Genomic DNA, 16,368 nt, shown 5'->3' with positions numbered 1-16,368 from the left:
TACAGTTTCTTTTCCTCTTTCTAAGACTGATGCAGCTTTAGGAATGATTCCATTTTCTACCACATCCCATTCCAGAGGATCTTTCGATCTTAGAAATGCATTCATCTTATTTTTCCAAACATTGTATTCATTTCCATCAAAGTAAGGAGGTCTGATGTTACCTTGGCCTTCAACTAAACCTATAGCCAAACTACTAGCCATAGATCTTTAGCTCAGAAGTAAAAACACTTCATGTCGCGACCAAATTTTCGGGTGTAAACCACCTAGGTTTTGGCTAATGGATTGTTAAGACTAGGCTTAACTTGAGCTCTCCCAAGCCCATATCAATTCGCGACTTAAATTCAAATTCTTAACATGCAATTGATTTTCAATTAGGAGTCGCCACTAATCTATTTTTGGTGGATCGATTAGAAACCCAAGTAACCCCTATGAACCAGAGACTATGAGTATGGGGACTTGGTTACACTAAATTTCTCTAATGCCCTTTTCGGTACCATTCTTTTATTTTCAAAATTTTTTATTTTGCAGGCAACTTAAATTGATTTTAAATCTATTTTCCAAACATGTGAGGTGATCATGCGGGTGCGCAATCCACCAATTTAACACCCAGATAAACAATAAATAAATTGCAAAAAAAAAAAAAAATTACCTCAAAGTAACGAAAGCATCTGCAATGTTAAATTAAAATCCGCATCAACAACCCTAGATATGATTTCTAATTAACACGCAATTTCTTTCTTTTTTTCACTTGATTAATGAAAATCATGCAATATGCAATTCAAAATTAACTAAATGACCTAATTCTAATGACATGCAATTTCTAATTAAATGGACCTAGCAAGAATCACTAAATGACGTGCATTTCATTAATCTAATCCTCTATGACATGCGCATGATTTTTTTTGTATTTTTTTAATAAAAATTCGTAATTAAAAATAACTAACAATAAAAATCTAACTAAAGTGAGATATTATCTATTTTAAGTTAGGAAATAGACTAATCTGAATCCTATCTTAACTTAGAAATTTATCTTGACATGCAATTTAATTCCAAGATATTATCTAACCTAGATATCATCTAAACATGCATTCTAATATAATTAAAAATGTACCTAACTATTCTATCATGCAATTCTATATAGGAAATCAAATATAATCTACATGATACGCAAATGCAATCTTTTTTTGTATTTTTGAGATAGATAAAACAATTAAAAGATAAGCACAAAATTATTCAGAATTATCAAAGATATCACACATCGTCCGAATCAGGAAACAATATCTAAATCAAACTTGATTATTTCGCTAATAAAACCGATAAATTGATTTTAAAGATCAAGATATCAATTTTACTCCCGCGTGAATAATTATTCCATCTAAAGCCTTATAGATAGATTAAAAAATCCGTGTGCGGTTGCGAATTAGGCAATAAATCCTAACCGGAAGTACGTCCATAATTCAAATATGCACGTAAGATATTGAAAAGCATGTATTAGGCAATAAAATATCCAAATCAAATTTAGATAAGATAATTACCTAATTCCGCAAATAATATTGTCAAATTTGAATCGAATGGAATCTGCTCAACGGATGACCGGTGGTGGCGATCGGCTCCTCGATGGCGTCAATGGTGATGGTTCATGGATGATCAGCGAAATCACGTGAGGACTCGCGGCTCGGGACTTGGGCAGCAACTCTAGCTCTCTGGCTCAAAGTACAGAACAGCTTCGTCGTCAATGGTGCATGATGATACTCCCGATGCGGCCAGCGAGAGCTTCAATAACCCGCAAGTCTTCGAACGTCATGGACAGCAAGTAGGTCTCGGTAGACTTAGACCCTTAATTACTGATTGACCATCTCTGTTGTTGACTAGATTTTGTTACTTTGGCAGTGGGTCTTCAATGGCCAAATCTCTCGAACGCACACGATTGAATGTGTAGTTCTGATTTCACCACGTTGGCTCTGACCTTTTTTCAAGTCAAAGTCAGTGGATCTTCTTCATGCAGCAAGTGGAATTGTCTTCTTGACCGATAATATTCAACGTGAGTGCTTTCGGCAAAAGAACCACGCCTGGAATTGCTGGAACTTAACGGTGAGCGTAAAGCTCGTGGCTTATCGGGTCAACGGCTTAGTCGTTGAGGTTGGGGCTCTCGGTTTGGTGGACACGGACGAACCTTTATGGACCTGTGGAAACAAGAACTCGGGTGGAACAATTAGCAGCACAAGACGACGCAGCTGATCGTCTAAGTTTAGCTTGCAACTCGATGGATCACAACAGCAACAGCTCGCTGTGTGCAGCAGGTCTTGAAAAGTGATGACAAGCTTAGCATCTCTCTATTTGGGCTCAGCAGTGGCGTCGCTGTCACAGCGGCAGCAGGAACGGGAACAGCAAGTGCTTCGTCGTGGGCCAGGAAGGAAGCAACGTTGATGTTAGACAAGGTCACGTGACCACGTAGCAACTGGGAACTGCTTCGTTGTTATTCGAATTGCGCTGGTTCCGGTGTTGCCAAAGCAGCGAACGAAGATCTCACCTGGTCGTAAATCTGAGGAAGAAAGAAAGTAATCGCAGGAAGTGAGGGTGAGCTCTTGATGAAGAATCGGCACCAATGTCCTCTTGGCCGTGAGCTTCTTTCAACGGTGGGCTCTATATATCTTATTCTTTTCTCGTGAACGAAGGTGCTCTCGTTCTCTTTGCTCTGAATTGTGGCCGTGTATTCTATTGTGTGCCCCCCGTTGCTTGTCTATAGATGGTCCTTTTATAGGTAAGAATAACTAGGCTTTCAAGGAAAGAGAATAAATCTACATATTATGTTTTAGTTCTTTCCTATTCTTGTGATTTTTTCTGTGACCATGCCAGTGAAGAAGAAATTCCACTTTCCCCTTTTTGTTTTGAATATATCGTCCCCCTTGGTGTGAAGATACGAAAAAACAATCTGCTGATCCTTTTGCTTATATTCACTTCCCGCAATAGCCCTTTTTTCAACCATAGAAAGAATAAATTTCAGCAAAACCTTTCCGGTTTCTCTCCATCTATGTTTGCCGATCCCCTCACTAGCAATCCCCCTCATTTCGTGTCCATCGAATCAACCAAATTTCTCCAGGATTTTCACTTCCTTTCTCTTCTTCGACGGATAAATCGGTCAACTTTTGGACTTTACTCAAGCAAATGTGTGAGTGGGCAAGGAGCCCACAATTGCGGATTTCCGTAACCGAATCCCATGAGGACCATTCTCATATCAGGCCAATTCTAACGTGGGTGCAGTGAATTGATGATAACCCTTCAAACATCTATATGCAATTGACTAATATTTTTTGTTTAGGGGCTAAAGTTTAGTCCCTAACTTTTATGTATAAAATAAATGATCGGATCGCCAAAATTTAGGTGTCAACACTTCAATAAAACGAGCACACAAGCTCTGATATCAATTGAAAGGGCTAGTAAGATCACATAGAGGGGGGTGAATAAGTGATAAAATTTTTTTTATGAAACTTCAGAATAATTTGCTAGCTATAAAAACAGTAGTAAACAGTTATATAAAGCTGTAAAATGAAATAAGGAGTTTAAGGGAAAGATAATAGAGACACGATGTTTATAATGGTTCGGCTTAGATCAAGTCTATGTCCACTCTCCTATGCTGACAGCCCACTAGTTGGATTTCACTAAGGATCAAAAGAGATGTTATAGTCTTAAGTCTTTGACTTTACAGTAGAAAGACTCTACTACACTTCTTCAAAGTCTCACAAGTGTTTGATCTCTATTTTGAATACAAATAAAACTCTACGACTGAAATAGCAAAGAACTAAGAGCTTTAAACTTTGAAATTCTTCTTTCACGCACACACTTGAATAACTTGAGTGTCTTCCTTATATACCCATTCATGCCTTCACGACTATTGGCACTTTCCAAATGAGTTCTTCCAATCTACCTGTTGAACAGAATCAATCAAGGAGATCTCGAGTTATTTAGGAAATGTGATAATAGCCCACCAATCATGCTCGCTCATACAATCAAGATCTAGGTTTCTATAAGTAGAAGTCTAAGTATAATTCATCTTTCAACGGATCTGATTATCCGAATTGATTCCAATAAGAATAACTGATCTCAATGTGCCATCTCCAACCGTAAGATCTTCTACAAGCCGTACAAACCAAATCCTTCAAGATAAAATCTGTCTGGATAAATCTTTTCTTCGTCGGTCTGGAAACTATTAGTGAGGGTTGATTTTGAGTCTTGAGTCTTATGGTCTTCAGACTTTAACGACAAAGTCTGGAGTTTGTCAGACTTTAACACTTGAGTCTGGAAATCTTCAGACTAAACTAATGGAAACGTTTTCTCAACTTCAAAACGATAAGGAAGTTTTCTCCAACAATTAGAAGCATCTCTTTAGTTTTTGTGGCTATTTTCACTTCTTTAATTTCTTGTTGCCACTAGTGGAGTACACGCATTGCATAGTGAGCTTTGTAGGCATGAAAATACACGTGGCACACCAAGGGGTGCACAAGTAGCCAGGAAACATGAAATGGCACTTCTGACATGAGAAAATACTCTCTCTTTTTTTTTTTGCTTTAACTTTTAACTCATTCTCAAATTTTTACTTTGCCTCTTTATAAATTATAAGAGTCAAACCCCTGATCTAAAACTTTTACTTTGCCTCTTTATGTGTGATTTTTATTTTTCGATTTTCTCATTTTTTATTTTCTTAACCGCTAGAGTGCACTTGCCAGTCAGGCCAAAATACATGACCTACATTGTGTTCAACGTAATATATTCGCTTACTATGATTCCCAAAAATAGCAATTTGATGTTATCAAATAATTCAAATAGCATTTTATGCATGATCCAACTTTTGTAACCAGCGTCTTGTAGATAATAATTTCACTTTCCAATAACAATAATTTCCCATGATATGCTTGCTTGCAGGGTAACGCAATCCAATTCTTATATTTTCAAGACGGGAGAATTTACAAATCCTAAAACAATGAGATTAGTCATGTCAAAAATCAATCTCTAAGCCCAAAATTGCCTAAACGAAAACGTCCAACCTTCGAAAAATGGAGATTTTATGTTATTCTATTTGCTTTTGCCCATTGTTCCCCAAAAGGGAGGGCAAAAGTTTGTACGAAAATTAAAATGTTCAACGTCCAAAACGACAAAGCACGAAGCAGGCACGAAAGTTTTTTTTTTTTTTTTTTTTTTTGGTCGAATGGCGAGATAGGGTTCGATGGGCCACAACAAGTTGAACCTCAAGACTGCAATCATCACACTACCGACCTCCTCCTGACCATGTTCATGGTCCTTCGTCATTCAAAAGCACTCCAAAGGCCTAACACATTGTGACAATTTTGGAATCATTATTGTTCAGTCCAGTTCAGGGTTAATACCAGATCAATGCTCGCCCCTAATTTATCACCTCAGTCCACATTCCATCATATTAATAAAGACTGATACCATCACCAAACTAATTTTTGAAGATCATGAGTTAAGTGTGAACATCTTCTAACATTACAATTGAAGATGATGGGCTAAGTGGGTTGGACCCTATAATACCCGCATGCAGATGCAAGAATAATTCTTCGATTATTAGGTGTACTAATCATGATTTTTCGGTCTGCATTTGTCTAGACAAATGCCATCTGGCTGCAGGAACTGCTTAAAACACAGATTCGTATTTGTTACGTTAAAATATTTTATTGCTTCGTACCATGGCGACCATTTTCTTTTCTCTTTTTAGACAAGTGGAGTTTCGTCTTCTAGAATCAGCGATGCAACTGGAGATTCGTTTTCATAAAAGAACTGAGGTTGTCCTGTTTCATGAGCATACTGGCTTGTTTTTCAGATTGAGTTGGTCATATGGATCTTTCTTCTTTTTTTCTTTTATCAGGGAAAGAGAATTCCTTGATCTAAATGCCTAGACAGTCATGATCTGCATTGCCAGCTCAGTCACTCTGTTTGTCATTTCTATGATCCGTCGTGCCTGTCGTCTAAATTGCATTCCATTAAGTTAGGTATTATAAACAATATGAACTTGAATTTTGCCGTCCCATGCCGTCGACACTGATTTTAGCTGTAACGAATGCATGAAAGATGAGGGAGATCCTTCCTGTTCAAGGTAGAAAATGTGGTAACCGGAGTGGATCCAAATTTTGGGAAGTCGTCCATGATGAACCTGAGATAGATCCGACTGGACGTTACATCGGGACATCCGATCTGCAGCTTGAACCTTTCAGTGTCTACTCCAATGAGGCATCTTGCGGTAGAATTTGTTCCTCGGGCTACATCGATGGATCTTGAACCGGTCGCTGTGGGCAGATCTTCAGTCCTATTGATTTCGTATTTGGGCAATCTGGTGCTGGGAATAACTGGAACAAAGGGCACCGTGCGAAGGCGCCGAGAGTTCTTGATGATGTTGCGAGGAAGGAGACTGAGAACCGCGACTATCTTCAAGGTAAAGATTGATTGTGTTGCAATTAATCCTTTGTTGTAGGTTGGTGGACTCCAGTAATTACAAATCGGGTTGGTCTTTATGCAGGTTACCAAGTATGCCATTCACTTGGTAGAGGAACGGGCTCTGGGGTTGGCAGTTTGCCCATCTAAAAAATCAGGTTACCGAGTATGCCATAACGAATTCTCCTCATGTCTATAATACTATCTATTACGACGACACTATACCCAAGAAAAAAAAAAGCTTTTGGGCCCACCATGCAAAAAGGACAATAACTTTATATGAAGGTCCAACAATCACTTAATTGATTAAATAATGATTCAACGATTGTCGTTTAGTGAATAAAAATCAACAAAGCTAGTACCAAATTGATTAAACAAAATGAGCTCCTTACAATTGTAACTTTACTATTGCATGATTCCTCGTCGAGCATTGCCGTCCCCACGGAAGAACTCTAATTGTTCCCTCCAAGCCCTAATTGTTCAGCCAATTGAATTGGTAGAAAATGACAAACCTGATTGAACAAGAGTGGCAGAGATGGCACACTAGCGATGGCAAGCGAAGACAGGGACTGAGTGATCGACGATGATGATGAGAAGTTTTTTTGGAATTGTCAGCAACATTGTTTAGAATCTAGAATGGAAGTCTTACGATTCTACCCTTTCTAGAATTCAGAGGAATGCACGCTTCTCTGGACAATGAAGCTTGGTATCATATCGGTTTTCGGACTCTCGACCCGACAACCCCTAGCTGTTGGTAGGCAAGAACTCAAGGCCTTAAATGTAGTTTCTTCATGGTTGACTCTATTTGATTCATTTGGTCGACATCTGGCATGCTGATGTGCATTTGAAAGAACAAATTGGCCAAATCGTCTAGAATTTCTTGCTTACTATTTACCATTCGATATCCTTATCTCGAGTTATTTAGCCTGCTATTCTATTTAAATGAATGAAGTAGCAGTTGTTTTGATAACTATGTATACTCCATTTCTATCCTCTTCAGCCATGGGGCAGTCTTGCATCTGGCGCTTCTAGAGCCTCCCGTCCCACGCAGAACAATTTGTCAAATGATGAATGCCCTATAATCTTGGCTTGGTTTTTGACAATTCGATCTCTGCAACATTGAATGGAGTTACCAGTTGGCTCGGCTTCCCTGGTCGATTGAAACTAGCTGTCGACCTGATTCGCTTCCCTTGCACATTTGATGGGGGATGCTATGAACATGACGTGCCCCACTTGTTGATAATTTGTTTGTAAAGCAAACATATTGGACAAATTAGTATATTCATACCACATTTATCTATAAAAAAAAATGTTAAAGTGAAACTCTTATGTCATATTTATCTTAAATTGGGTGCGATAAATCTATGATTTTTTGGAGCAAATATGACACATATGAAACTTAGGCCGAATGTAGTACGAACGCATCCATTTAGAATTTTTTTACAACATAAATAATTAATTTATGAGTAAATGTGGTATTGGTGCACAAGTCCAGGAGCTTTTGTGATCACATAAATTAATTCGAGATAAAAGAAATATAAATATATTAATAGAAGGATTTTTATGGTGCCGATCCAATTAATTAAGTATTTGGATGGATGACTAAACTTTGATGTGACACATAACACTGTAAACATTGCGAAAAGTCCACGTTTAGTTGGGAAGGGAGCCCCTGTGAGGTGACATGTCCATTTCAAGGGAGGGCCTGACATTTTATTTTTATGAAATTATTGCTTAGATTCAATTCAAAGCGAGCCAAGTGGTCTCGTCTCGGTCGTTGAATTTTGGTTAGGCCTCCGTTCTCACGCGTGCATCAGGGGAGCCCATATCCACCATTCTTGGTGTAGAAATTAGGGCAAATGCATAAACGAAGCGTAAAGGATTGTATAACAACGGGAAAATAGTCATGATGTGAACTCGAGTGGACCTATCATATGAATATGGCCGATTTAGTCGGATTTGGATGGATCGTTCACTATAAATTGATGCATTTAACCTATATTGACCCCATTTTTATGTAATAATACTTGATCAGAATTTAATACATATTTTATTCGGACTCTAATTCTTAGCAATTTCTCCCCTTAAATATGGAAATTTGCAAACCCTATAAAAGCTAACCGATTGAAAATAAAATTAAGAACGGAAGAAAATTAGAATTTAAGGGAATTGCTAAAAGACAAAAAGGACTTGATGAACTGTCACTAGAACGCATCTCCTATTATCTCTTCCGGTGTTATTAATCTGACCTAATTTGTTAGATAGATTGTGCCTCGGAAGGTATTTATTATATAAATTCAATACAATATATTGATAGATTGTACTTGGAATGATTATTTCTTCTCTTGGCCAAGTAATTGTTCATGTGTATCTTTTAATCGATGATTGTACAAGCTTAGATTTTTCAAGAGGTAAAATTGAAATGAACCTAAAATGTATGCAATCCAATTGTGGTCGAAATCGTCTCTTTGTGCAATTCATATGTTGAAATTTCAAACTACAGGCCAAAAGCACGTCTAACTCAATTAAACTAATTATGTTTGACCCACCATTTTTTGAACTTGAGACTTGTCTGTGGCTGATCAAGAAAGGTGCATTTGATGAATAAATTCTCTATTTTAAATCAATTAAATATCTAATGTGTAAAAAAAAAAAAAATGATCTCTCATGTGTATGCACACGATACTGAAAAATTGCACTGAAAACTGAAAGATTGTCATCAGTTGATGATATATATTTTTATGTTAATTCATTGCTTAGGACAAATTGGATATATTTGTCAGATGATTGACTAAATTTTTTGTTTCCTTGTCTGACGTTAGGCGGAGGCACGTGAAATAAAGATTGGCCCGTGATCTCTAATTTATTTCTTGCACGGCATGAAGTCCCAAGTGTAAAGTCTTCATCTTGGACACATAGCGCTGTCTCGTCGGATATAATATGTGTAAAAATCCACATATGGAATTTAAAAATATATATATATATATATATATAACATCAGCTATTATTTCGGACTAAAAGTGAGTCGAGAGTGGATTTTTTCTAGAACTATTAAAATTCATCGTTAGTTGGGCTTTTATTCTATCAGGTTCATTTCGCCTTGTGTATTCAATCTTAGACTAATCATTTATCACTCAACCAATTGAATACGTGTGCCAATTGATTATGACATTATCTTGAATAGTTTGTTATTTCGCACTTGCGTTAGTAAAGCACGATCCAAACATTAAAACTGATTATTATAGGGACAAATTGCACTAATTAGGCGATTGATCCAGTGGTTCGAAATTTGATTTCCAAGTCAAATGTTGAATGTTCGAAACCGTTGGTTTCAAGGAGATGAACCATGAATTTGGCTCTACATAAACCAATAGATTCAAGGTGAACTCTGAATTCAAAACATGAGATTAGAGATGCACCATTATATTACAACAAGTAGCATAAACTCTATTCTCTTGAGACCAAGCCATGAAAAGCTCTTGTAGAATCAGATTTCACTCCAAATCCACGGGAACAGAGATAGAATCTCATCTCTCTCTCAGACTGCAATTTCTACCGATGGAGAGTCAAAAAAGAGCACCGAGAACCAAATCGAAAATCCGACCAAACAAAAGAACCAAACTGAAGCGAAAACAATTGCAGAGCCTAGAGAGAGAGAGAGAGAGATCGGAAGCTGTGTAAGGAAGAAGAAAATGGAAAACAGCCAAACTGAAGCAATATAGAAAACTAGAGGATTCAGACATTCACTAGGGTTTCTTTCTTTTATTTAAGTTGTTTTCTTAAACCCAATAATATGGGCAATAATTTAATTGCAAAGTATTTGAATTTTTTTTGTCTGTTTTATGATCAAATATGTATGTATATATATTGTTCAATCAAGTACCTAAATTTTTCAAATGTGGGTAGACATCTGTGAAAATTGCATATGGAAAATGGCAACTTCGACATTATTGCCATTAATTATCGACATCACCATGCAACATAGTCTCTTGAGTTAATGCCCCATAAGGAAAGATATATATCTAAATAGAAACGATACACTTATTTCTAAGTAAGAAAGTCACCTTATTGATTATACTTAAATTTTACTAAGGAAGCAAGCAAAATCACACGATGCAATAAATTATTTCATGGATATCTCACCTCGAGTAAATTTTTTTTTTATAATAAGGTTAAAATACCCGATCAAAGAAATTAAGTACTCTACTCACGTAATAAAGGGAAACAAAGATTTGATTTTTAAAAACTATCACTTTTGCCTCCTCTCTTCTTTCCGTCAGGCAGAAAATTCCAATCATCAGTATCAACAAAAACCAATATTTAATAATTTGATATTACAAAATACGATGTTCAGCCGATATCGATCACCGAGCTTCTTAACAAACATTCCATCCGACATCGTACCGGCGACCTTTTGTCCGCAACCCGATGGCCGTACCTCCTCCGTCGCTCCTCCGGTCGGCTCTCCGCCTCCTCGTCTACCTCCTCCCCTTCGCCCAGTGGCCGCGGCCGCCACCGCCGCCGCCACCCGTTCCCGGCCCCGGCGCCTCCTTCTCCGTCAGAGACTTCGGCGCCGCCGGCGACGGCTGCCGCTACGACACCGCCGCGATCCAGGACGCCATCGACGCCTGCCACGCCCACGCCGCCGCGGCCGCCGCCGGCTGCACTTGCCGCGTCGCCTTCCCCCCAGGGAGGTACCTGACCGCGACGGTCCGGCTCAAGTCCGGCGTGGTGCTGGACATCCAGAGTGGGGCGACGGTGCTCGGGGGCACGGAGATCGGGAACTACCCGCGGGAAGCCGACCGGTGGTACGTGATACTGGCGGAGGGCGCGAGGGACGTCGGGATCACCGGCGGCGGGGCGGTGGACGGGCAGGGGCTGGAGTTCGTGAGGAGGTTCGATGAGAGGAAGAACGTGATGGTCAGCTGGAACAAGACCGGGGCGTGCCTGGGCGACGAGTGTAGGCCGAGGTTGGTCGGGTTCGTCGGGTGCACGAACGTCCGCGTCTGGAACGTCAGCTTGAATCAGCCCGCTTATTGGTGGTTCGTCCCTCTCTCTCTTTCTCTCTCTGCCATCAGTTTTGTCCACTTGACTGTTGGCGACTGTATGTTATTCCAAGAATTCGATTACTGGTTTTGAAAACTCAGTATGCATTCGAGGTGATTTGAATTGAACTGGGTAGAAAGCCAAACTGGCAATTGTGTTGGTCTCTGCATAACAAAGAAACTCCTAATGTCACTGCGAGATTCAAATGCCATTTGGTGAGATTCGGACCTTGCTCACTTGGTAGATAACTGAAGAATTGCTATGGCATTATCAAATTCAAGAAAGTGGCGCTGTCTGTATGCCATAGTGCTTGTCATTCTTTCGGCTACTGAAGTTATAGTGGCCTTCAAGTTGCAATTTGTGCAAATACGACAATATAGTATTACATAGTAGAACCATAGTCGGCTTGGAGAAAATTCGATCTTTTTGGCAATTGCCAGGGATTGCAGCTGTTTGAGATCTTCTAGCTTAGAATCATCAGTGAAGTGAGTCTGGACCGTGGAAATCTAGATCATCATGTTCAAGATGAATACCCTGTTTCTCACTTCTGCGTTTGCTTTGCTTTATACCTCTCCAAGATCTTTTACTGTCTACTATTGTATCCCGCTTTACATTTGATCTGGATTCCAGTGGATTGCTGATGAAACATTACATGGGGTGATTGCAGCTTGCACATAGTACGTTGCGTGAATACATTCATTCATGATGTTTCCATTTATGGAGACTTTAACACTCCTAACAATGACGGAATTGACATAGACGATTCGAATCACACGGTTATCACACGGTGCAAGATTGATACAGGAGATGATGCCATCTGTCCGAAGACTTATACAGGTCCTCTGTACAATTTAACAGCAACGGACTGTTGGATCCGAACAAAGTCCTCGGCAATCAAACTTGGTAGCGCGAGCTGGTTTGATTTTAGGGGTCTGGTCTTTGACAACATCACCATAGTAGAATCTCATAGAGGACTGGGAATGCAGATACGTGATGGAGGTACAATATTGGTTCTTCTTTCTTCTGTTGCTGTAGTTACAATTCTGTATAGTGAACACTGAAATTCTCAGAAGAAAACTCTGGCCATCTGATTCTCTAAGTTCTTGTTAATGGGATATTAAATAACTGCTCATTAGCCAGGCATTGTCTGCAGAAATTTTTCCTAAAAATGGATTGTGTTTACAGAGGAGCCTGTTCTTTGATTTAGCAAGGGTGTTGTCTTCCTTCATCTTCTCTCAGATCTCTCTTTTAGATGTGGCAACAGGTTGTTTTAGGATGCACTTATTTGCATCGCAAACAAATGGAGAGCTAGAAAATAGATATACCTTGACCTTGAACTCTTCCTTTCATGTGATTACTAAGTTAACTGGAGCTATTTTATGCAGGGAGAGCATATAGGTCTGATTTTTTTGTCAAGAGAGTTAGATGCCCAATAAGCGCCTTTAAGAAAAACTGTGTGAAGATCATAGTTTCTCTGACAAAGCTCATTTCTCTCTTAGCCTAAAATGGCTGCTGAATCTTGAGCTTGTCTATGCTGTCTGTGCAGGAAATGTGAATGACATCACCTTCTCAAACATCAAGATCTCCACTAGGTACTACCACCCTTCGTGGTGGGGAAGAGCAGAACCCATCTACATAACAACATGTCCGCGCCATTCCTGGTCGAAGGAAGGCGCGGTATCAAACATACGCTTCATCAACATCACCGCTGATTCCGAGAATGGTGTGTTCCTCTCAGGTTCCAAGGGTGGGCTGCTGAGAAATCTGAGATTTAGTAATGTGAACTTGACTTACAAGAGGTGGACAAGTTACGAGGGAGGATTGGCAGACTACAGACCTGGATGCCAAGGGCTGGTGAAGCACGGCATGGCCGGGATCATCATGGAGCACATCAAAGGGCTGGAAATTGAGAACGTGAACATGAGATGGGCTGACGAGAAATCTTGGCAGTGGGACAATCCTCTGGATTTCAGGCCCTCGACCGTGAACGGCATATCTTTCCGCGATTTCCACTCGGATTTGTACAGTTGATGAGGTGATCAGGGGGCTGAGAACCAGGGCTCAACTGTAACAAATTTTCTACGCCATTCGTGTACGGCACCCTACACTGTGCATAAAGGGTTGTGTAGCAACGAAAGAAACGAGTTGTCTGAACCGGTTTTCGAAAATGCCATTCTTCAAAAGCGTTTTTGGTTTGGTCTGTTCAGGCAAATCTAGAATTCTCTCAGCATGTGCAACTTGTTTCTTTCAAACGACAGAAGTAATTCTAGCCACCTGAATAGAAAGATGTCCTCGAATTCTAATAGTTCTGTGCGGAGGTGAAAAGGTAAGTGGATTCCTGGCACTAGGCGGCACGAAATGGCATTCCCCTAACGCCTACGAAATTTCTGGGAAAATGTTTGTTTAGGGTGGGCATGATAATCATGATATTTCTTTATTTTTCTATTCTCCATAATAGATTTGGAATAGAAATTTGTTTGTTAATGTAATTTCATTTTTTTATTTCTGAAACAAATTTCTACTTAAGAAATATATATGGACTAGAAATCAAAAGCGAAAATTTTTAGCTTTTTTATTTCTAAAATAAAAGGAGGAAATTAAAATTCTTTTTATCATTCATTTTGCTCATTGCCCGCCAGCCATAGGCCATCGATTGCTAGCCATTGCCAACTTGCCTCCAACTACCAATCACTGGACGCTACAGGCTCGCCTCCCACTGGGTGCTGCCCGCGCACCATCGATTTGCCCACCAAGCATTGGATGCAAAACACCTCTCACTATCACTTGAGAGGAAGAAATTTTGTATCGTTATTAAACTAACTTCTAATTTTATAAGATTATCAAACACGCATTTTTGCTTAAAAACTTTGTAATGAATAAAAATAAAAAAATCAATTTATAATCAGAAATTGATTTCTGAAACAGAATTTTTATTATGGACGCCTCAATATCTCAAAAACAGACTATTTCCATCGTACATGTGAATAAGCTGTTTTAGTCTCAAAGCACACAATGACACAAGGAGGAGTTACAATCATATGACGACCATCGTGCCGATCATACACGGGGACTAGACATCGTCTTGCTTTCTTCTCCGGCCTAGTGTTGATATCATTCGATATCGATCGATATTGACATTCTTTTCTGATGGTTTTTGCGAATCAGCATTCGACTTGTCGCTGAGGCTGGTCCGACAGCAGCAGCCGTTGGTAGTGCTTAATTCGAATTTCAATGTTTCGAGTTCTGCCTACGGGAACCAAGGTTTCGAAACCGGTTACCCCGAGAACCAAACATCTCTGCCCATTTCAGCGCCAGCCATATCTGCTAGCCAAAGACTTGGATTAAACCAAGAGGCCACGAAATCCCCTCCAGAAAAGAAAAACTATCATATAAGTCGCTTAGTTGTTCCACGTGAATTATGTTGTTATGGCAAAGGTCTGCAAAGGAAGTTGGAAGAACTCAACATCCACGGTAGAAGTAGTATAAAGCACATACAAGAAACAATTAAACCAAGGTCTTGCACAACTTGGAATTCAGGATCACTTACTTCAGAGAATGACCGTTGCCCTTCAAAACCAGTTGTTCTGCAATTCACTTGCTACGACTGACAACTGAAAAATCCTCTTTCGGAGCATCCGAATAACACAGAAACATGGAAAAAGTGGCCTATATATTAACAGGATACCACCTATCTGGATGCCTTGGAAAATCATCACATGCTCATTATTCAGACCATCCAAGCTAGATTTGGTACCTTATTGCTCGAAGTTCCTGTCATCTATTACCATAAGCCACTGACCAGGTCGATGGTAATGTGTCTTTCGTGCGGAATTTACTCCTATTTCTGTTAAAGCAATGACCTTTAAGGAATTTTCGACAATCAGGAATAGCTGTCCCGGCGGCGAAGTAGAAGTTATGACTCAAAAACTTCTAAAAAGATTCTATTGCTCGGCTCATAGACCATGAAGTTCGTGCATCGGACCACTGTAAAAATCTTCAGAGTGAATTTTGAAGATGCGGACCGGAGATTAGTTACTTCTTAACAAACAGAACAACTCTTATCCAACATAATCAATGGAAAGATGTGCAAAGGTTCGAATTCATAAATGCACAAGAGAATGCTATGCAGATGCAGTGAGGCGGAGGAAAACCGCCCTTGTAGTGTCAAAACATCCGATCTCATATTAAATATCGCAGATCGATTGGACTGAAAGCCAAACAGCTGGAAATTCACATCAGTCCAAACCGACACAAATGATGATGTGACCCGCAATTTCTACGAGGCATAGGAGAGCTAAGACGATATGCAGCCAAACTTATCTAATCGACATCGCTAGTGAATCGCGGCGCAGTTTCCGGTAGGTAAGCCATCTCTTGAGCCCCCAAAATCTAGATCTTGTCGAGCTTGTCAGCCTTGACGACAGTGTTGGTTGTGTTGATTGTGTTGCAATTAATGATTTGTTCTAGATTGGTAGACTCAGTAACTACAACTCGGGGTGGTCTTTTGCCAAGTATGACATTCACTTGGTGGAGGAAATGGCTCTGGGATTGGCACTTTACCCATCTCAAAAATCTGGTTACCGAGTATGCCATAACAAATTCTCTTCATGTCTACAATACCGTATCCCACAACGACATTACACCAAAAAAAAAAAAATTTAACTTATGGAGCCCACAATGCAAAAATAACAATAACTTTACATGAAAGTTCTCACAATCGTACTTAATTGATTAAATAATGACTCAGCGGTTGTCATTTAGTGAACATAAAACAAGTTAGTACTGAATGGATTAAATAAAATGAGCTCCCCACAATTGTAACTTTACTATCGCACGATTCCTCCTCTAGGACCGCCATCCCTACGGCAGCACCAAGAA

General features: G+C 39.5%; 2 protein-coding genes across 2 annotated transcripts; both read left to right on the top strand.

Moving 5' to 3' along the window:
- The first annotated feature begins 6,084 nt into the window (after positions 1 to 6,084).
- On the top strand, positions 6,085 to 6,594 carry LOC120289838 (tubulin beta-5 chain-like). The gene is made up of 3 exons (XM_039305198.1): positions 6,085 to 6,243; positions 6,310 to 6,445; positions 6,530 to 6,594. Exons 1-3 carry the CDS (start codon positions 6,085 to 6,087, stop codon positions 6,592 to 6,594), a joined length of 360 nt encoding a protein of 119 aa, XP_039161132.1.
- Positions 6,595 to 10,782: 4,188 nt separating this feature from the next.
- LOC104425475 (exopolygalacturonase) lies at positions 10,783 to 13,712 on the top strand. The gene is made up of 3 exons (XM_010038162.3): positions 10,783 to 11,486; positions 12,158 to 12,489; positions 13,037 to 13,712. Exons 1-3 carry the CDS (start codon positions 10,873 to 10,875, stop codon positions 13,519 to 13,521), a joined length of 1,431 nt encoding a protein of 476 aa, XP_010036464.2. The 5' UTR covers positions 10,783 to 10,872; the 3' UTR covers positions 13,522 to 13,712.
- Positions 13,713 to 16,368: the final 2,656 nt, after the last annotated feature.

Source organism: Eucalyptus grandis, chromosome 11 (genome assembly GCF_016545825.1).
Source record: "Eucalyptus grandis isolate ANBG69807.140 chromosome 11, ASM1654582v1, whole genome shotgun sequence".
Taxonomy (NCBI): domain Eukaryota; kingdom Viridiplantae; phylum Streptophyta; class Magnoliopsida; order Myrtales; family Myrtaceae; genus Eucalyptus; species Eucalyptus grandis.
The sequence above is the reverse complement of the archived record's forward strand: the minus strand, read 5'-3'. Positions and strand labels throughout refer to the sequence as shown.

Excerpts from the sequence above, each read along its gene's own strand:
- LOC120289838 (XM_039305198.1), top strand. The coding sequence starts at position 6,085 with ATGAGGGAGATCCTTCCTGTTCAAGGTAGAAAATGTGGTAACCGGAGT. Across the intron at positions 6,244-6,309 it reads TCAGTGTCTACTCCAATGAG|ATCTTCAGTCCTATTGATTT; the intron begins GCATCTTGCGGT and ends CGCTGTGGGCAG. Across the intron at positions 6,446-6,529 it reads GAACCGCGACTATCTTCAAG|GTTACCAAGTATGCCATTCA; the intron begins GTAAAGATTGAT and ends GTCTTTATGCAG.
- LOC104425475 (XM_010038162.3), top strand. The coding sequence starts at position 10,873 with ATGGCCGTACCTCCTCCGTCGCTCCTCCGGTCGGCTCTCCGCCTCCTC. Across the intron at positions 11,487-12,157 it reads AATCAGCCCGCTTATTGGTG|CTTGCACATAGTACGTTGCG; the intron begins GTTCGTCCCTCT and ends GGGTGATTGCAG. Across the intron at positions 12,490-13,036 it reads AATGCAGATACGTGATGGAG|GAAATGTGAATGACATCACC; the intron begins GTACAATATTGG and ends CTGTCTGTGCAG.